The sequence below is a fragment of the Danio rerio genome, chromosome 5, assembly GCF_049306965.1.
Source record: "Danio rerio strain Tuebingen ecotype United States chromosome 5, GRCz12tu, whole genome shotgun sequence".
NCBI classification, from domain to species: Eukaryota; Metazoa; Chordata; class Actinopteri; order Cypriniformes; family Danionidae; genus Danio; species Danio rerio.
This window is the reverse complement of record NC_133180.1, coordinates 61,244,028-61,263,214: the sequence shown is the minus strand read 5'-3', so window position 1 is coordinate 61,263,214 and position 19,187 is coordinate 61,244,028. Positions and strand designations below refer to the sequence as shown.

At 33.4% G+C, this 19,187-nt stretch overlaps 1 protein-coding gene and 1 long non-coding RNA gene across 2 annotated transcripts; both read left to right on the top strand.

Annotated features, from left to right (window-relative positions):
- The first annotated feature begins 172 nt into the window (after positions 1 to 172).
- On the top strand, positions 173 to 12,589 carry slc25a46 (solute carrier family 25 member 46). Its single transcript, NM_001002558.1, is given in 8 exon segments — positions 173 to 465; positions 2,760 to 2,802; positions 2,915 to 2,972; positions 3,457 to 3,534; positions 5,010 to 5,110; positions 5,264 to 5,320; positions 5,626 to 5,683; positions 11,389 to 12,589. Coding segments are annotated over 8 exon segments (1,218 nt in total). The 5' UTR covers positions 173 to 230; the 3' UTR covers positions 11,977 to 12,589.
- Positions 12,590 to 14,782: 2,193 nt separating this feature from the next.
- LOC137495526 (uncharacterized) lies at positions 14,783 to 17,471 on the top strand. Its single transcript, XR_011015372.2, has 5 exons — positions 14,783 to 15,919; positions 16,024 to 16,142; positions 16,226 to 16,252; positions 17,021 to 17,116; positions 17,213 to 17,471. It is a non-coding gene; the product is annotated as an uncharacterized lncRNA (long non-coding RNA).
- The last annotated feature ends 1,716 nt before the right edge of the window (positions 17,472 to 19,187 follow it).

Here is a 19,187-nt window from a genome sequence, read left to right as displayed (position 1 = left end):
CGGAAGTAAACTGTCACTCGACAAAAGTCACCCGAACGAGTGTAATGTTGTTTTGCTAAAGTGCTAGCCTTGTTCATTGCGTCGGTCAATTGGCAATTATTTCTCTCATTTCCCATTTTAATTGCTATATTCTTCAATGAACTCGTCCCGCATCACATAGGCTAGAAGTCGCAGAACGTCAGACTAAAATATCTTGTCGTTTCGTTGTAGTTGCTTTGGCGATTTACAGCATGACTTCTCGTCGGCCTGACAGCTTTGAGGGTTTGGGTTACAGGGGCAGGGAGGACCCGGCATTCAGCGGGGGCTATTCGGGCAGGTCATTCAATAATTCATCCAGCTCTGACCTCCAGAACTGGGTCACCACACCTCCAGACATACCTGGAAGCAGAAACCTGCATTTTGACGATCGCACACCCCAGTTTGAGACCGCACCGGACGAGGCTCAATCAGCGGCTCCACCGTCCGGTAACATTGAGTACAGTTTATGAATTTGATGATCAGTGTGCATTCAGTGAGATGTTATTATTACAATTATCTTCTGTATATAAGACATGGCCTTAAACATGCTTATTGCGCATATGATGTGTGTGTTGTCACTGTCACTCCCCGCCCATCATTTGATCCATGAATGGATTGTGAATCTCTCCTCTAAGAGAATTGTTTGTGAGGTAAAAAGACAAAAAGAGTGTTTTAATTACCCCCTACAACAGAAATACTACATAACTAGACCTGCCACGTTATCTATTATTGTTGTACGTTATATTAAACCAAAATATATTGCAATAAACAATATTATTGTCATTTTAAGCCACTTATATAATGCCAGCATAAAAATATAATAGCATTACAATGCAAGTACGCTCTTCCGAAGAACACATCATATTTTATTCTTAAGAATATTTCATTTGATTATATATGTCATTTTTACCATTTAATAATGTGGCATTGGAATCAGAATGTTAAACGAGTATCCTAAACAAATAAATAATAATAATAAAATATAACCGAGGCTGCGATATCTGCTACAAGATATATATTTATTAGTCAGACACCCATATGAAAACATACTAAATTAATTTACAGTAAATTCTACAGTGTATACTATGGTATACTGACATCTCCAATACAGATAGAAATGTTGCTCATTCAGCTAAAATGTTAATAGAATGGATTTTCTGTACGGGCAATGTTTATTGCATCACTAAAAATGATTGCGATCAAGTCCATGTATTGTGTGATAAGTTGATAAAACGATTGTTGTGACAGGCATATGCATAACCTAATGATACTTTGTATTATTTAATCAAGATAGTTATAACTACAGTATTTCAATGAATGTTTTGTAAGGTAGCTTAATATCTCGCACAGTAATCTAAATTAAGCAGTGTACCATTGTTTTAAGCGATTCCACACTGAAGACACAGAATCATAAACAATGCATTTGCTTAGTAAAAAAGGTTGTCATTAATGTGTCACCTAGACCTATTTTACATTGATTTTAATACACAAAAAATTATTTCAAAAGAAAATTTTTAGCCAATATTATTATAACCAGGCAGAAGGATATATATATATATATATATATATATATATATATATATATATATATATATATATATATATATATATATATATATATAAATAATGTTCAGTATAGTTCCAGATTAAATGAATGAAAGTGACAAAAATTACATATAAACATGTATGTATGTATGTATGTATATACAGTGAGTGAAATAATCGATTTCTAAAGAAGCGGTTGACAAGGAATTAAACCAGATTTTGGTAAAAACCCAAACAATACAAACATGAAAAAAAAAAAAAATTAAACTAATTGGAAACTTTTTCTGTGTAATAATAATGGAAGAGCACAGGGAGAAAATACTGAATACTTTCTATACTTTTATGTACTGAAATGTATTTAATACTTTAAATAAAGGGCTTTTTTGGTCATGGCAGATGGATCTCATATAGAGAATGAAGTCACATGCATTGCAAAGATGTGATTTTTATTTTTTAATAGACTTCAAAAAAAAAAGTGTAAAAAAATCTCGATGGTTCTGTGGGTCTCCCCTATCAAATCTGATCTTTATTTCATATTTTCTTATGGGTTCAAGTGAGGTGATTGACTGGGCCATTCTAGTAGCTTGATTTTCTTTCTCTGAAACCATTTGAGTTTCCTTGGCTGTGTTGGGGATCATTGTCTTGCTGAAATGTCCACTCTGGTTTCATCTTCATCATCCTGATAATGTAGATGTTGTCTGAAGCAGCGGTTATTAATTTACAATGAGGATGGGCAGAGGGTTGCTAAAAAACTACTGAGAGATTTCAGCTGCTGTCTGGGCTTTCACTGCCTTTTTACACCTCCCTTTCTTCATGTGTTCAATACTTTTTCACTGCATCATTTCATTTTATTAGACATCATTTGTAAACTAATTAGATTTGCTTTCTTTGCATTTATGGATTTTTTTGGTTTCTATTAAAATTTCAAATCAACAGCACCTTTAGAAATATGTTTGCTGAGAAAAATGCTGAAATGTTTAATACTTATTTCTCTCACTGCATAGTAAGGCAAGGAGAGCATACTTTGGTCTCCATAGCTTTTATTAAATTGATAAAATTATTGGAATATGTTTTTCTATCAATCATTTCATCTGTTTATTTCTATGCACACACATGTTTGTTTTTAAACAAAATATGTACATAAGACATGCAGGACAGTTTTTTTCCTAAAATGACTCCTCCACTCTTTCTTTCAGAGCAACTGAATCGATTTGCTGGGTTTGGAATTGGTCTCGCAAGGTAAATAATCGCCAACGATTTTCATTCAAAGAAAAAAAATACTTGAGTATAAGATTATAACTGGCAAAATAGTGTTCCCAAATTCCTAATTATATTGTATGGCTTCAATTAGTCTCTTCACAGAAAATGTCTTGGCCCACCCCTGCATTGTGTTTCGGCGCCAATGTCAGGTATGCAGAATAAGACACTGAGCACACAAATCCTACAACCTTCATGTCTATTTTAAAAGCTCCTAGCTGCTTACATTGTATATCTACCTTATAGTTCACATTATTATGAGCATTGTAACTTAAATATGTTAAGACGTCCGGTCTCAGTCACGTCCATTCATTTAAAGGCTCACAAAATAGCTTGTTTTGCTTAATAATGTTGCAAACCTATATTGTCATCATATTATTTTATTTGTAATATATTGTCTCAAACACATTTGATTGTAGTGCAAGTAGTTTGATTGTTTACTGCCATTTGTTATTGACCCATAGCAGCAAATGAAATGGAAGCACAGTTGGTAACACATTGGTCGCACAATTACAGAATAGAGCTTTCTTCCACATTGCTAAATAACATGGATACACATGAGTTGCAGAAATAGGTTGTTTACTTCGAATAGCATTAAACAATGAACATTAATTTAAGGTGTACTGCATATTTCAGGTTAATTACCATGCCAGGTGTTACCACTTGTCCCCAATGACAGCCATCAGTGTGATGTACAATGTCACCAAAACTCAGGTAATATATTTCATACCATTGCTACTCATAAATACTTATGTTTAATATATGGGGTACCTCAAGGGTTGGTGCTTGGACCATTTTTTCTCCCATTTACACTTCATACCTGGGATCTATTTTACAGAAACATGGTTTTCTCTACCAATCCGATGTTTTTGACACACAGCTTTACAAATATTGAATGTGAATGCACACAATTTCATTAACATTATAAAGTGAATAAGACAAACATTTACTTTGAGGATATCCAATTTATTTTTAATTTAATAGATTCTGATTTTAACAGAAATATGGTTTTGAAATGTCGTCGCCTTGGAATTACAAGGTTCTATCTGCATTCTAATTGATTTTGAGATATTGAGCTTCAAAGATTTTGCACCCCATATAGCAAACAATATGTTTAACAGTTCTCTTTCATACATTAACTTGACAGAGACCCTAAATATACTCTGAATATAATTTTCAAAATTCTCTTAAAGTTGCAAATTGGGGTAAAAAATGGGTCAAATTTAGGCTGAACCTTCTAATTCTAGAAAGTCATTTTTCGCTTGGAATTATAAGATTCAATGTGGCAGATCATTAGCTGAAGTATTCGTTTTCAAGAAATTCAATTTTGCTTATTAATTTAGTTAAAAAATAAAAATTGGGGTTTTAACAATTTGTTGATGCTTGAGAAAATGACATTTTTGCTTTCTATAACATTTATTTAATGTTTTAGGATGACTATTTTTTGTTTAAATTAAGCATACAAGGCAGTGCTAAATATTTTGTCCTGTGCAGATGTTAATTTTATGTAATTAATATGGTCATATTTATTATTGTAATTAAAAACTCATGAATTAAATTAATACGTTGCCCTTCAAGGCTTAATATCATCTTCATTTTAATGTCAAAAAATGATTCTGAATTATCACATTTATACACATCTTTTCAGTTTCAGCTTTCTTCTCAATTTTGTGTGTTGTGGCATTATTTAGTCGACTCTGATTTTGTTTCTTTCTTGTCTTTCCCACTGTCAGCGGAGCAGTCCGGCGAAATGACTGTTGCCAGTAAAATTAAAACATGCATAATGTATATGAATTTAACACTAGTAAACAGGGCATGTGTTACTTAAAATAAAATCAAAATCACTCGTAGCCACCCTAAATTATTGCTAATATTTTATAACTCATTCATTCATACTGGTAAACATTCATACACACCCATTCACACACATACACTACGGACAATTTTAGCTTACCCAATTCACCTGTACTGCATGTCTTTGGACTTGTGGGGATGTCCAGAGCACCCATAGGAAACACACGCGAACACGGGGAGAACATGCAAACTCCACACAGAAATGCCAACTGACCCAGCCTAGGCTCATACCAGCGACCTTCTTGCTGTGAGGCGAACGTGCTACCCACTGCACCACCGTGCAGCCTTGTTTTATAACTAACAATTGTTGTACTCTCTCTCACAATCACCCACAGGGTCCAAAAGCTTTATGGAAAGGAATGGGAAGCACTTTTGTTGTTCAGGGTGTCACATTGGGAACAGAGGGGATCATCAGTGAATGCACCCCTTTACCAAGGTATAGAAATATGCAGTGCAAGCCATCACATCCTCTTTAAAAAAAGATTATTCACTGATTTAAAGAGGTCTGATAGGATTTGAATGAACATTAATAAGTTTTTGTTTAGCTGCCATTAATGTAGCAAATTATGGTTTAATTGTATCTTCACAGGGAGTTATCACACAAGTGGAACCCTAAACAAGTTGTGGGACACTTAGTACTCAAAGGGTAAGTTAAGAGTTTTGCCTAATTAGATTAATTAATTTCATTTCAATTATGGTTTTTGTATGGAAAATGACACAAGCAGCAAGTTGTTTCTGTTGATAATTATGAGTCATACATTTACCCCATTCTTGCATATCTGGGATCTATTTGAATAATCTTCTTACTAAGCTTAATATGCAGGTTGTTTATACAGAAAGAATATGGAAAGGGAATTCCATAGGCTTGACATTTAAATTATCAACCTGCTCCTTATCTCTTGTTCTTCAGTCGTTTGATCTGCTGAATACATTTTGTTTTGTTTTTTTCAGTTTGACATATGTGGTTGCAATGCCGTTTTACTCAGCAAGTCTCATAGAGACTGTACAGGTAAGAGGTTTGATACACTTTTTTTTTCTTTTTGTGTCATTTGTTTTTTTTTTTCTTGGCCTTTGCATTAAGCAGGAAAATCATAAAAATATAGGAAGTAAAATAATAATTTCAGTGAATATTTAAACAAGTGAAAATGTCTGGCAGTACAGCAACACATAATACAATAATATTTTAGACATGCTCAATATTTAACTTATGTTAATGTATGTGTATAACACAATTAGTCATAAAAATAATACATTAAAATTGAAAACAATAATGAGTAAAGTGTTTTCTTGTAGCAAACCTTATCCAGGCACTAAGATCAGACTTGATGGTTTAGGAAATACAGTTTGATTTGATCTTGTGGTCTCAAGTTTTGCGTAACAATGTCTCTGTTTCTGGTGCAGTTTTACTTGTGATGATAATTGGAAAATCTGACTGTTGTTATGCAATAATAGCATTCATCGTCCTTTCATTTTGACTTTAATGCTTTGGACTGTGCTGTAGGAATAATTCCATTGTGCAGATTACACAGATTTGTATTTAATTTTTAAATTGAAGAAGATTTTTGACACAGATGGAAAAAAGAACATAGATTTTTTTTAAGGCTGGTTCACTTTTAATGATTATTTCAGGCTATCTTATTGGATCATATTGCTTGATGTATTGGGTTAATGTTTGATTTTTATTTTTTCATTAAAATATTTGTAAAATATATATTTATTAAATAACACTATATTTTGATATACATGCTATATCCCTCAAGTAGTTTCTAACCTTTATGAGCGTCTTTTGTTTGTTAAACGCATAAGAAGATCATTTAAAGAAAGCTGAAAACCTGTAACCATTGACTTCCAAAGTAGGAAAAACAAACACTGTGGAAGTCAATGGTTACAGGTTTTCAGCTTTCTTTAAAATATCTTGTTTTGTGTTCAACAGAAGAATCTTAAACTGGTTTGAAAGGGGTGAGTAAATGATAACAGTTAAAATTTTTAAACCATCTCTTTATTAGGCATGAACTGAAATTGGTCCTTGAGTATTACTGTGATTATTTTAAAATGTAGTTAGTTTACGGGCAATTGTGTTTGCGCAATTTATTAATTTGTTGAAACAGAATGCAAAAAAACATATGCACTGTGGAAAATTATATGATCAATTAGTCCTGACAGCATATGCTTTTAGGTCATCGTAACTTATTAAACTAATTATTTTCTAACTTATTTTTATAAGTTATGCAAGCTGTTTTAAGTCAGTTTAACGTAATGTAAGTTCAATAGACTTATACATTTAATTTGATTCAGCTTAAAATTAAAGCAACCAGGATTTTTTTACAGTGTGGTATACAAATCTGAGAAAAATGGATTGCAAACGTGAATGTAGTCAATAAATTCGTGATTTCTTAAACCATGGTTTAAGAATTTGGTGATTTAACTATAAAGTGATTTATAAAGTAGGGTATGTAAAGTTGTCATTTATAAAATTAACAACTTTATAAAACATAAGTGTGATTGCAGGTTGTTTTTATATTTTATTTTATTTGCAATTGTCACTTCACATTTCTAATAAAATAATTGAAACTCAGGTGTATGATATAAATTAAACATGTGAGATATAATCCTGGGATTCTGATTCTCAGAATTGCAACTTTATGTCAGAAATTTCTGGGAAAAAAGCTGATGTGTAAGTTTATTTTTCAAACTCCTAATTTTATAACACACACTTGAGTTCTTATTACTTTATAGTGGGGAAAAAGTAAACTGCAAACTTGCAACTGTAATATAAACTCAGAAAATTAAAAACAAAATTAACTCAGGGTTATACGTTATATGCAAGTAAATATCTCAAGACCAGGATCGGCGTTATGGTTTTTGGTAGGGATGGGCAGATATACATTGAAATTAATTTTAAAATAAAATATCAAATGCCTCAATTTTACATGTATCCAAATACAGCAGACACATCAAGTATCAAAATAAAATACTGTATTTTGTATTTTGAAAATACTACAAAATACTTTTACAAGAGAGCATGACATTTCTTCGCGAACCTTCGATCAATAGGCATATTCTTCAATCCCTTCATTATTAAACTGACTTAGTGATGTAAACAATGTTTGACAGCAACAGCATTTCTCTGGGCAAGTTTAAGTCAGCTTATCTGCCAACTTATTCACCTCTACTTCTGTACATGAGGCGGTATTCTTAAACTTTTGTTACTCTTTTCATTTTTGTACACCTTTCATACAGAAAGTCTTGTCTAAAGTCTAATGCAGATGAGTTAGAAAATAGTACTGTATCTTTTCATTGTGTTTCCATCCATTGCGTAGCCAGTGAAACTGCAAAAATCTCTTAGATTTTAAAAGGGTGATATATGAAGAGGATATTTATTTTTTTTTAAGTTCATGAATCTATTTTAGTTTTATTTTTTGCTATTCATTCATTCATTCATTTTCTTTTTGGCTTAGTCCCTTTATTATTCAGGGTTCGCCACAGTGGAATAAACCGCTTATCGAGCATATGTTGGATGCCCTTCCAGTTGGGAAACACCCAAACACTTTTTTTTTTTGCAATTGAAGTCTTCAAAACTCTGTGTAAAAAACATGATCTACAATTTTAGTCATTTCCAAAAATCATGTTTTTTGAGTTGTACACTTTTACACAATGCACAACATAAAACATAATATCTCTAAAAATGAAGTAATCTTTTTTTGCAAAATAAACTCTTCATATCCTGCTGCTGCTGCTGTGTAATGCGGGTCTTGCGTTTTTTACAAGTCAGTATAGACTGGAGTATTATAAAATATCTGTTCCACATCTACTGTATTGTGCTACTTTGACTTCTTTAGAAAGACATCTTTCCTCTTCATTAACTATAAAGAGCACTTGCAGATAGGGCTGCTCGATGGGAAAAATCATGATCACAATTATTTTTTTATCACGATTATTCAAAATGATTATCAGTTGAAGTCAAAATTATTAGCGCTCCTGTGAATCTTTTTTTAAAAAATATTTCCCAAATGATGTTTAACAGATTCAGGAATTTTTTGCAGTATTTCTTATGATGCTATTTCTTCTGGAGAAAGTCTTATGTGTTTTATTTTGGCTAGAGTAAAAGAAGGTTTAAATATTTTGAAATCTATTTTAAGGTCAATATTATTAGCCCCTTAAAGAATATATATATATATATATATATATATATATATATATATATATATATATATATATATATATATATATATATATATATATATTTGATTGTCTGAAACTATATAATATATATATTTATTTATTTTCCTCCCTGTTAATAAGGAAAGGGAAATAAATACAATAGAGAAAAAAATATGAAACAAACTATGCATCTTCACTTAAAGCATCTTCACTGCAAGAAAAAAAACGTCAATTATTGCTACAGCAGTCCTTCCGTTAAGAGCAGTGAGAGATTTGTCCTTTTGTTGTTTGATTAATTATAAAAATAGTCGTCAGCAGGAATATTGCGCGCTGTCACTTTTTAAGAGCAGTACTGTTCTGATTATTGGTTTCACTTTAACATGTCTTTTGATTCTCAACTCGTTTGTTTATTACACATATGAGGGTTGTTATGAATAATCACTATACACAGCGTTTTGACACAATTTTGCATGTATTTGACCAGTGTGTGTACTCTGCTCTTCTCTGAGGCTGAGCGCACACACACTGCAGCATGCAATCTCTTTTGTGATTTTAAAAACATGAATGATATGAAGGTACATCAATAAATGTTGCGCATCCTGTGCTGCAAAAGTTACATAACAGTACATACTTTTTTAAAGTCATTTTCACGTGAAATTGAACTTTGCAGAACAACAAATGTGTACAACTGGAAAGGGGGCACGATTAAGGGGGACGATTAATGTTTTTTCATAATCGTTAGAAGCCAAAATCGATACCGAAATCGAATTTTCAATTAATTGCACAGCCCTATTTGCAGATCAGCTACTGGCATTTGAAACAGCCAATGAAGTATTGTAAAAATCACCCTGTAGGACTTTTATCTTTGTCTTATTTTCTGGGCGTCTACATTAATTAATGCAATTAATTCAAAAGCACTATTATTTAAGCAGTGTACTCATTGTCCCAAGATTTTTTTAGTTCTTCTTTAACAGGAAGAGAGTCCCAGTTTACCCCTCTTAGTGAACACCAGTACAGTACACCATATTTGGGTGTATAATATTTCTAAATTTCCTCAGCATTTCCACCTGCAGCACTGAGACTGAGAATGATTATGTGCTGAAGGCTCCACATTCTGTTCTTAAGGACTGATAAGTCAGTGTTTCCTCTAGGATTTTTTCCAACTGTGGCTGCAGGCCTTTTTTTTTTACACAGATCTACCAACTACGAGTGGTGTTATTTCAATGACAAATGTCGTGAGCACAGTATTAGTAGTCAAGATCGCATTTGTGTAATAGCCTACAAGCATGAAGCACGAATGAAGCCTACAAGCACGAATCGTGCACAAAACTACTTGCGCGCCCCCTTAAATATAAGCTGCTCTAAGGCTGATCTTCTTGTGTGCTCTCAAATAAATGCTGCTGAAGTGCGATTTAGTGCGTTTATGTAACGACCATGTCTCCAGCATTTATTAGATTTACTAGGAATATATGAAGGTGTCCAATAGACCTACAGAGCGGTATTAATGCGTCCTGAAGTAAAGTGAAACGGCTATATGTCATGTTTGCTAGCATCACGCACCTGTCAGTCAGTCAACACGTAACCTTAAAGGGCTAAACAAACGGGGCACAGCACTACCACGGTTACAGAAAAGTTTGCGCTCTTATAATTCACTTACCCTTTAATATGTTTTGGTGTGATTACTACCCGCTATTGAAAAAATAAAATGTTTTGAATGACAAGCTGTAATGTAGCCATGGCGGAAGAAATTTTGGCGTGGAGCCCCGCCATTGAAGAATGAATGGAGCGGAATCCATGTCGTTTATTCCATCTCATTTCTTAAGCAAAGATGCTTATGCCGAATTGTACACAATACTGCCATTATATGTGACCAAGGAGGTGTCTTGAAGTTTTATTCATTTATTTATTTGACATGGACATTACAATTACACTGGACAACTAAATGCATTTGTTTAAGTGTTTTAGCAAACTTGCTAATTCTCAACACCTGTCCATTGGAGGCTTGACAAAATGAAAATAAAATAGATTCATGTGCAATAGATACATGATACATACTTTTAGCAAATTCCAGGCAGGGAATGATTTTTGTCTGGCCGCTCTACCATACAGGCCTAATTAGTGGATTGCTGCACAGATGGTTGTCCTTCTGTTAGGTTCTCCTTGTGTACATGTGATGTTTCAGGTATTTTAGTTTTAATACATTTGCAACAATTAAAAAAAAAATTTGTTCACATTGTCATTATGGGTTATTGTGTGTAGAATTTTGAGGAAATAAATTGATTTAATCCATTTTGGAATAAGGCTGTAATATAAAAAATGTGGAAAAAGTGAAGCAAATAAATACTTTGGATGCTTTGTGCGTTGAAAAAAAGTGCTTTGAGATGCTACTTTTAAAGGCACTATATAAAATAAAGATTATTATTATTTAAATGTATTGAAAACATTTATTTGCTATTTGGTCAAGTTTGCAAAATACAGATGGACTTTTTTTTGTTCTGATTGTTATACTATCCAGTCTTCATCCAGTGTTTCCTCTAAATGTCCTTTAACTAGAGTGAGATCATCAGAGACAACCCTGGCATCCTGGACTGCGTGAAGGAGGGTCTGGGACGTGTAATGGGTATGGGAATACCTCACAGTAAGCGTCTTCTTCCTCTCTGGAACCTGGTGCTCCCGACAGTCCTCCACGGCATCCTCCACTACATCATTAGTTCTAGCATTCAGCGCCTGGTTCTTTACCTGCTGCGACGTCGGAACAATGGCTCGCCGAAGCACTCGTCCCCTGGCTCAGGGATGGACACGGTCCAGTCTATGCTGGATGCATATTTCCCAGAGCTCATGGCCAGCTTTGCCGCCAGCCTGTGTGCAGATGTGCTGCTTTTTCCTTTGGAAACAGTGTTGCACAGGCTGCACATTCAGGGAACTCGCACTATTATCGACAACACCGATTTGGGTTTCGAAGTATTGCCCATAAACACTCAATATGAAGGAATGAGGGACTGTATTAATGCTATTCGACGTGAAGAAGGCACCATGGGCTTCTATAAAGGCTTTGGCTCCATCGTAGTGCAGTATTCGCTTCATGCTACAGTTCTACAGATCACCAAAATGATCTACTCAACTCTTCTGCGAAACGCTTGAATCCAATTGATTCCTTCCCAATTCATCAATTGGTCCATTTTTTTTTTTTTTTTGGTTGAGTTGGACATTCCCCAAAAAAATGTGATCCTAATATGAACTGATGATTGCAGATATGTGATTTGTCAGTCTACGTTTGTTTCATAAAGCACTGGTTGTCTTGTTGATTGCACGACAGGTTTATTCCTGATAGCCAATATGCTTTGATATTAGCACTGGAGTTGAATTATTCTTATTGTGACCCCAACTCTTCATTATCCTTCACTATCCACGCCAAAACTGATACATCAGCCTTTATATTCTCAAACCGCTAGTTTCATCAATGGCTGCTAGGTTTCATGATGTGTTGTGTAAATGTGGTTATTCTATTGGCAACATTTGGTCGAAGCCCTATGCCAAGGCTTTCATGTTATTAAATTATTATTTGCACTTTAGTGATACTTGTGCCAGCGGTGTTTCAAACAGTGAAAATGTTTCTATTTGTTCCAGTTCCTAAACATTTGCTATGGAAATTCACAAGAAATACACAAGAATGCATGTGTAAAGCTCTGGGTGAGTTAATAATCAGGTTTTAAATTATTGGGCGCTATGCTTTAAAATAAATGTCTAAAATCAATGAATGTTGTGTTATTTTTTTTATGTGAATGGCTATTATGTCACATACTCTGACTTTAACTGATGTTACTGCAAATACTGTGCTATTGTTAAAATGTTTGGGGTCTGTAAAGTGTTTATATTAATACTAATTAATAGAAAATGTTCAAAAAAATGATTCAAAGTGGTTCAGGTGAGGCAAAATGAGATTGTTTCAAATAAATGCTGATATTTTGAACTCTCTATGCCAAGGGTCACCAATCCTGGTCCTGGAGGGCGGTGTCCCTGCAGTGTTTAGCTCCAACTTGCCTCAACACACCTGCCTGGGTGTTTCAAGTATACCTTGTAAGATCTTGATTAGCTTGTTTAGGTGTGTTTGATAAGGGTTGGAGCTAAAATCTGCTGGGCACTGGCCCTCCAGGAACAAGTTTGATGACCCCTGCTATATGCATTAAACTAAATATTTAAAAAATCTAAAATATTTAGCAGAACAACATTTTTTTAGCCCTGATGATGATAATAATAATAACAAATGATAAACTACAAATAATAAACAGATAATAACTAATTTAAACACTTTTTTTTTTTTGGATTGAACTGGATAAAGAGTTTAGATAAACCAAATTGTGGTTGGGTAGCTAGTTTATAGGTTTGATAATGGAGTGCTGTATTGAAATGGTTTATTACCAGGAATCAGATTATAGACCCTTTTGAGGGATGTAAACACAAACAATGGTCCCGCCCTATTTACTGTTTTACATTTTTCAGTTCTATAGCTTCTGAGAATCCAAAAAGAGCCACATATTGATGAATAATGTTATGACAGCTGTTTTAACATTGGGTTATGATTGGATTGCCAGCAGGACATGTTCATGGGCCAATGACATGACCACTTTGAAATGGTCTATAGCAGAGATGCCCAAAGTAGGGCCCACGGGCCAAAGTTGTCCCATGGTAACCTTTGATTTGGGCCGAGAGGGAGAATGACGGGTAGGTGGTTGAGGTGATTGCCTTTGACAGATTGTCATAGCAGTTTAACGTTACCTTTTGTTTTATTGCTAAGCTACAAAAAAAAAAAAAAAAAAGCAGAGTGAAATTAAATGGTTTTATTAAATGGTGTAAATGAATCAGACTTTTAAAGTGTAAATACTGTCAGATAGCGGACAATGCATAAGATATCTGTGAGTAAATCAAGGTAAAGGCAGGAGCAGCTGGACTATTCCGTGTTGAACTCCATTGTGTTATAAATGGGATTGATGATGTTTTTACTGTAATAAGTTGATTATTAAATGTTAAACATGATACTGCATTAGTTAATATAATTTAAAGCAACATTTTCTTATTTGTAAATATTACCCAATAAATCAGGAAATTATTATTAATAATATATACTGTTTCGTATATGGTGACGCAGTGGCGCAGTTGGTACCATGTTCGCCTCACAGCAAGAAGGTCGCTGGGTCGTGTGTTCGATCCTCGGCTCAGTTGGCGTTTCTGTGTGGAGTTTGCATGTTCTCCCTGCATTCGCGTGGGTTTCCTCCGGGTGCTCTGGTTTCCCCCACAGTCCAAAGACATGTGGTACAGGTGAATTGGGTAGGCTAAATTGTCCGTAGTGTATGAGTGTGTGTGTGTGTGTGTGTGAGAATGCTTCCAAGAGAGGGGTTGCGGCTGGAAGGGCATCCGCTGCGTAAAAAACTTGCTGGATGAGTTGGCGGTTCATTCTGCTGTGGCGACCCCGGATTAATAAAGGGACTAAGCCGACCAGAAAATGAATGAATGAATGTTTTGTGTGTGTATATATATATATATATATATATATATCTGCAGTATATATATACACACACTTAAAGTGCATTCGGAAAGTATTCATAGCACGTCACGTTTTTTTTTTTTTTTTATGTTACAGCCTTTTCACATTGTCATTATAGGGTATTGTGTGTAGAATTTTGAGGAAATAAATGAATTAATCCATTTTTGAATAAGGCTGAAACATAAAAAATGTGGAAAAGGTGAAGCGATACGAATATCTGGATTCACTGTATTTGGCCCACAACCCTTAATCAAGTTTGCTTTTTTGCCCTTTATTGGAAAAAGTTTGGGCACCCCTGGTCTAAAGGGATTACATTAAAAACTAAATTTTGTAAAATAATAATAATGAAGCATTAATAATGTTTGTTTGTTTTGTGAGACATTTAAATCTAAAAATGATCCAGGCACTACAGTCAGACAATGCTTTAGGAACCCTACATGGTTTTGGGTATATGATTTGATCTTGTGGTAACTGAGCAAGTTGGTTTTGGGTAACTACCTCTCCAGTTTTTCATCTGATAATTATTGGAAAATCTGAGGGTTTGCAGTTGCAATAATATTAATAGCATTACCTTTGCTTTCACTTTGAATTGAACTTTTGGAATGTCGTGTAGGAAAAAAACTTTGTATGAAAGCATAAACAAAATCAAACAAATGCTGAGTAGTCATCTTACATGCTTGTAGTGACATTCAGAGTTTGAATATTTAACTCAATTCAGTCAGATATTTTATTTAATTTAATACTTAATTTAAAAATGTTTCTATACCAGAAAATGTCTAACATAACAGAATAGATATTTTCAGTTTTTTGAGTCACATGATCATTCACAACTCATTCCGGTATGCTGATTATTATTGCTGTTTAGAAATAAATCCATTAAACCATTTTTCTTGGGCTCTTCTGCAAAAATACTGAAAGACAATGCAGAGCATTTCAAAATTTTACTTGCAATTATGCATTTAATATGTTACAATTTATAAAATATATTTTAGAATTTTTTGTAAACGACCACACATCCACTGCTAGGAAGAGAAAAATTAACCGCATACATGGCGAGAAACATTGTGGCTCATAATTTCTTGCTATTACGTTTTTTAAAAGAAGTTTAAAAAAAGTTTATGTGAGATCATATCGACGCTAATCTTATTTTGTGGGACAGCTGTAGTGATCTTTATCATAAAAAGACCACAACACATGTTCAGTAGGAACAGTTGATTCCAATTCATTTTGCTTGCTCTTACTTTTCAATCAATTTTGCGTAAACGCTTACAATTGTAAAATCATCACTATTGAAAATATCCATAGACAAACACACACACACCATAGTTTCAGGATGATTTTGTTGCATCTGGAATTCATGTGAAATTGTGTGGGTTGATGATAAGCAATATGATTTGAGTCATCGTGTGTGATAAGTCCGTACGGGTAATGATTGAATTTTTGAACACAGTCAAGCATGAGGTTAAATTTGTTGGTATATAAATGAGAAGTCTTTTATGATTTGCAGTAAGCGACAAAAGATGGACAGCAGAAAGCTTTGTGGTAAGGAGGATTTCATTTGCGTTAATCCACTGAAAAGTTGTGATTTATTTTTGTTTTGTTTTTCTTATTTATTTAACTTTTATTTATTTTTATTTGTTTTACAGAGTTGCTCATTATACTTCTTACATTATCCTTCATCAGGCCAAATCCAAATACAAAATCCAAAGACTGCTTTAGGATTATTAAAGATGATGCCATGAACTCAATAAAGCCTCATCTAAAAGTAAGTGTTTACTCTCGTAATTGTAATGTTCAATGATGATTTATTGACCTAATTTAGTTTTTGTTTTTTCCCCTTACCACCAGATTTATAACTTGTCTTGTGAGAAAATAGTAAGTTATTTATCTGCTTACAAGACTTTTCCACTTGAATATGTGATATGTTAATTTAGGATTTTAAAATATCAACATAATGTACTGTTATGCATACAGTTGAAGTCAAAATTACTAGACCACCTGTGTGTTTTCCAGGTGGCTCAGTCGTTGTCACTGGTTTAAATCCCGGCTGGGTCAGTTTAACATTTCTGTGTGGAGTTTGCATGCATTGCACCCCCACAGTCCAAAGACATGCGCTATAGCGGAATTGGATGCACTAAATCGACTGAATGAGTGTGACTGAGTGTGTATTCCCAGTACTGGGTTGCAGCTGGAAGGGTATCCGCTGTGTAAAACATGCTGGATTAGTTGGCGGTTAATTCCACTGTGGCGACCCCCTGATGAATAAAGTGACTAAGCTGATGGAAAATGGATGTTTAACAAAGCAAGAAGTTTTTCCACAGTATTGTCTATAATATTTTTTTCTTCTGGAGAAATTTGCTGTTTTCCAGTGTTGGGTTGCAGCTGGAATAAATGAATGAATGAATGAATGAATGAATGAAAGAAAGAAATTTGCTGTCATTATGGAAAAGATGAAAGAAATCAACGATTAGAAATCAATTATTAAATCTTTTATGTTTAGAAATGTGTTGAAAAATAAATCGCATTTCCTTGAACTGAAATTGGTGGAAAAAAATAATTCTGACTTCAACTGTAAGTAAATAAATTATTATTTTTAAACAACTCATATTTCTTGTGTGTTTTTTTTCTTCTTTTCCCCAAAAGAGTACGAGAAGAGTGCATTCATGCATCCTAAGGTGGACTTTACTTGGAAAGTGTACATTGTATCCAGAAATACAAAAGATGCTGAAAGCGAGCAGTGTAAGAACACTTGCGTTACATTGCAATTACTAAAGTTCACGTTCAGAATGAAAACATTTTCGAGTAATTGTATACATGCGCTTTTTTTTTTTTTAGGAGAAGTGTGAGAGCAACTCATTTCTGCAATCACCAAGGAGTTGCTCCAAAGAGTTCTTCCTGAAATGCTGGTGCAGTTTTATGATCCAGAGGTTATAGCAACTTTAAAGTTGTTACTCTAACCCGCTTTGTGTGAATGTTTTGTTTGTTTGTTTGTTTATATTGTGTTTTTTTTTTGTTTATGTTTTGTTTTACTTTATTTATTTTTACTTCATATATATTTATGTATGTGTACAATAAAGTTTATTATGTTAAATTCATTCAGTATGGCTATGTGCTCTTTTTTTCCCAACACAAAAAACAAAACAAAATGTGGAGTTTGCATGTTCTCCCTGCGTTCGCGTGGGTTTCCTCCGAGTGCTCCGGTTTCCCCCACAGTCCAAAGACATGCGGTATACAGGTGAATTGGGTAGGCTAAATTGTCCGTAGTGTATGAGTGTGTGTGTGTGTGTGAATGTGTGTGTGTGTGGATGTTTCCCAGAGATGGGTTGCGGCTGGAAGGGCATCCGCTGTGTAAAAACTTACTGGATAAATTGGCAGTTCATTCCGCTGTGGCGACCCCGAATTAATAAAGGTAATAAGCCGACAAGAAAATGAATTAATGAATGAAAACAAAATGTAGGAACCAGTGTTGGGTGTAATTAGTTACAAAGTGTTTAGTTACTGTAATTAAATTACTGTTGAAAAAAGTAAATTAAGGGATTATTTTAGATTTTTTGGTAATTTAATTACTGTATGTAACATAAGATCAGTTGTATGGTTGAAGTCGGAATTATTAGCCGTAATTATTAGATATTTTTCAAGACACTTCTATACAGCTTAAACTGACATTTAAAAGCTTAACTAGGTTAATTAGGTTAACTGGGCAAGTTAGGGTAATTAAGCAAGTTATTGTATAACGATGGTTTGTTCTGTAGACTATCGAAAAAAATACAACTGAAAGAGGCTAATAATTTTGATCTTAAAACGATTTCTAAAAAAAATTAAAAACTGTTTTTGTTCTAGCCGAAATAAAACAAATAAGACTTTCCCCAGAAGACAAAATATTATCAGACATACTGTGAAAATTTATTTGCTCTGTTAAACATCATTTGGGAAATATTAAAAAAATAAATAAATAAATAAAAAATCAAAGAGAGCCTAATAATTTTGACTTAAACTGTATATAAATCAATTGAAAGAAGCAGAGTAATATAGATTTTGCAGAACAATTCTATTTTAAAGAACATTTATCAATTATTAAGACAACTGCCTTTGCTTATTAAAAATAAATTAAGAATTTAGTTGAAGACAATATAAGTTAAAAATTCAGAGAAGCAGAGTAATAATTGTCAGTGTATGTATAACTTTTTTTTGTTAGCCGTATATTTTGCACATTAACTACAGTTTTCAAATAAAGGTCTGACAAATGCACAAGCTTGATAAACAATGAAATTAGTATCTATATCACTATATATGCTTAAAATATGGTTTTGTGCTTTAATAAAACAGTTGAGGTCAAAATTATTAGCCCCCTTTGAATTAAATAATTCTCAAATGATGTTTTAATGAGCAAGGAAATTTTCACAGTATGTCTGATAAAAAAATTTTCTTATTGAGAAAGTCTTATTTATTTTATTTTGGCTAGAATTTAAGCAGTTTTTATTTTTTAAAAACTAATTTAAGGTCAAAATTATTAGCCCCTTTAAACTTTTTTTTGATAGACTACAGAACAAACTATAATTATACAATAACATGAAAAAAAATCCTCTGCGTCAAACAGAAAGTAGGGGAAAAATTAAACAGTGGGAAAATAATTCAGGAGGCTAATAATTCTGACTTCAACTGTATATTGATACATATATTGTTTAAATTTCAAGTGTTTGTTTTATTTTATTTAAACAAAACTTTCTGATTGACTTAAATTTAAATAATTAAGAATCATTACTTAGTGAAGTGATTACTTTTTTTAAGTAACTTACTGGTAGGAACCGAA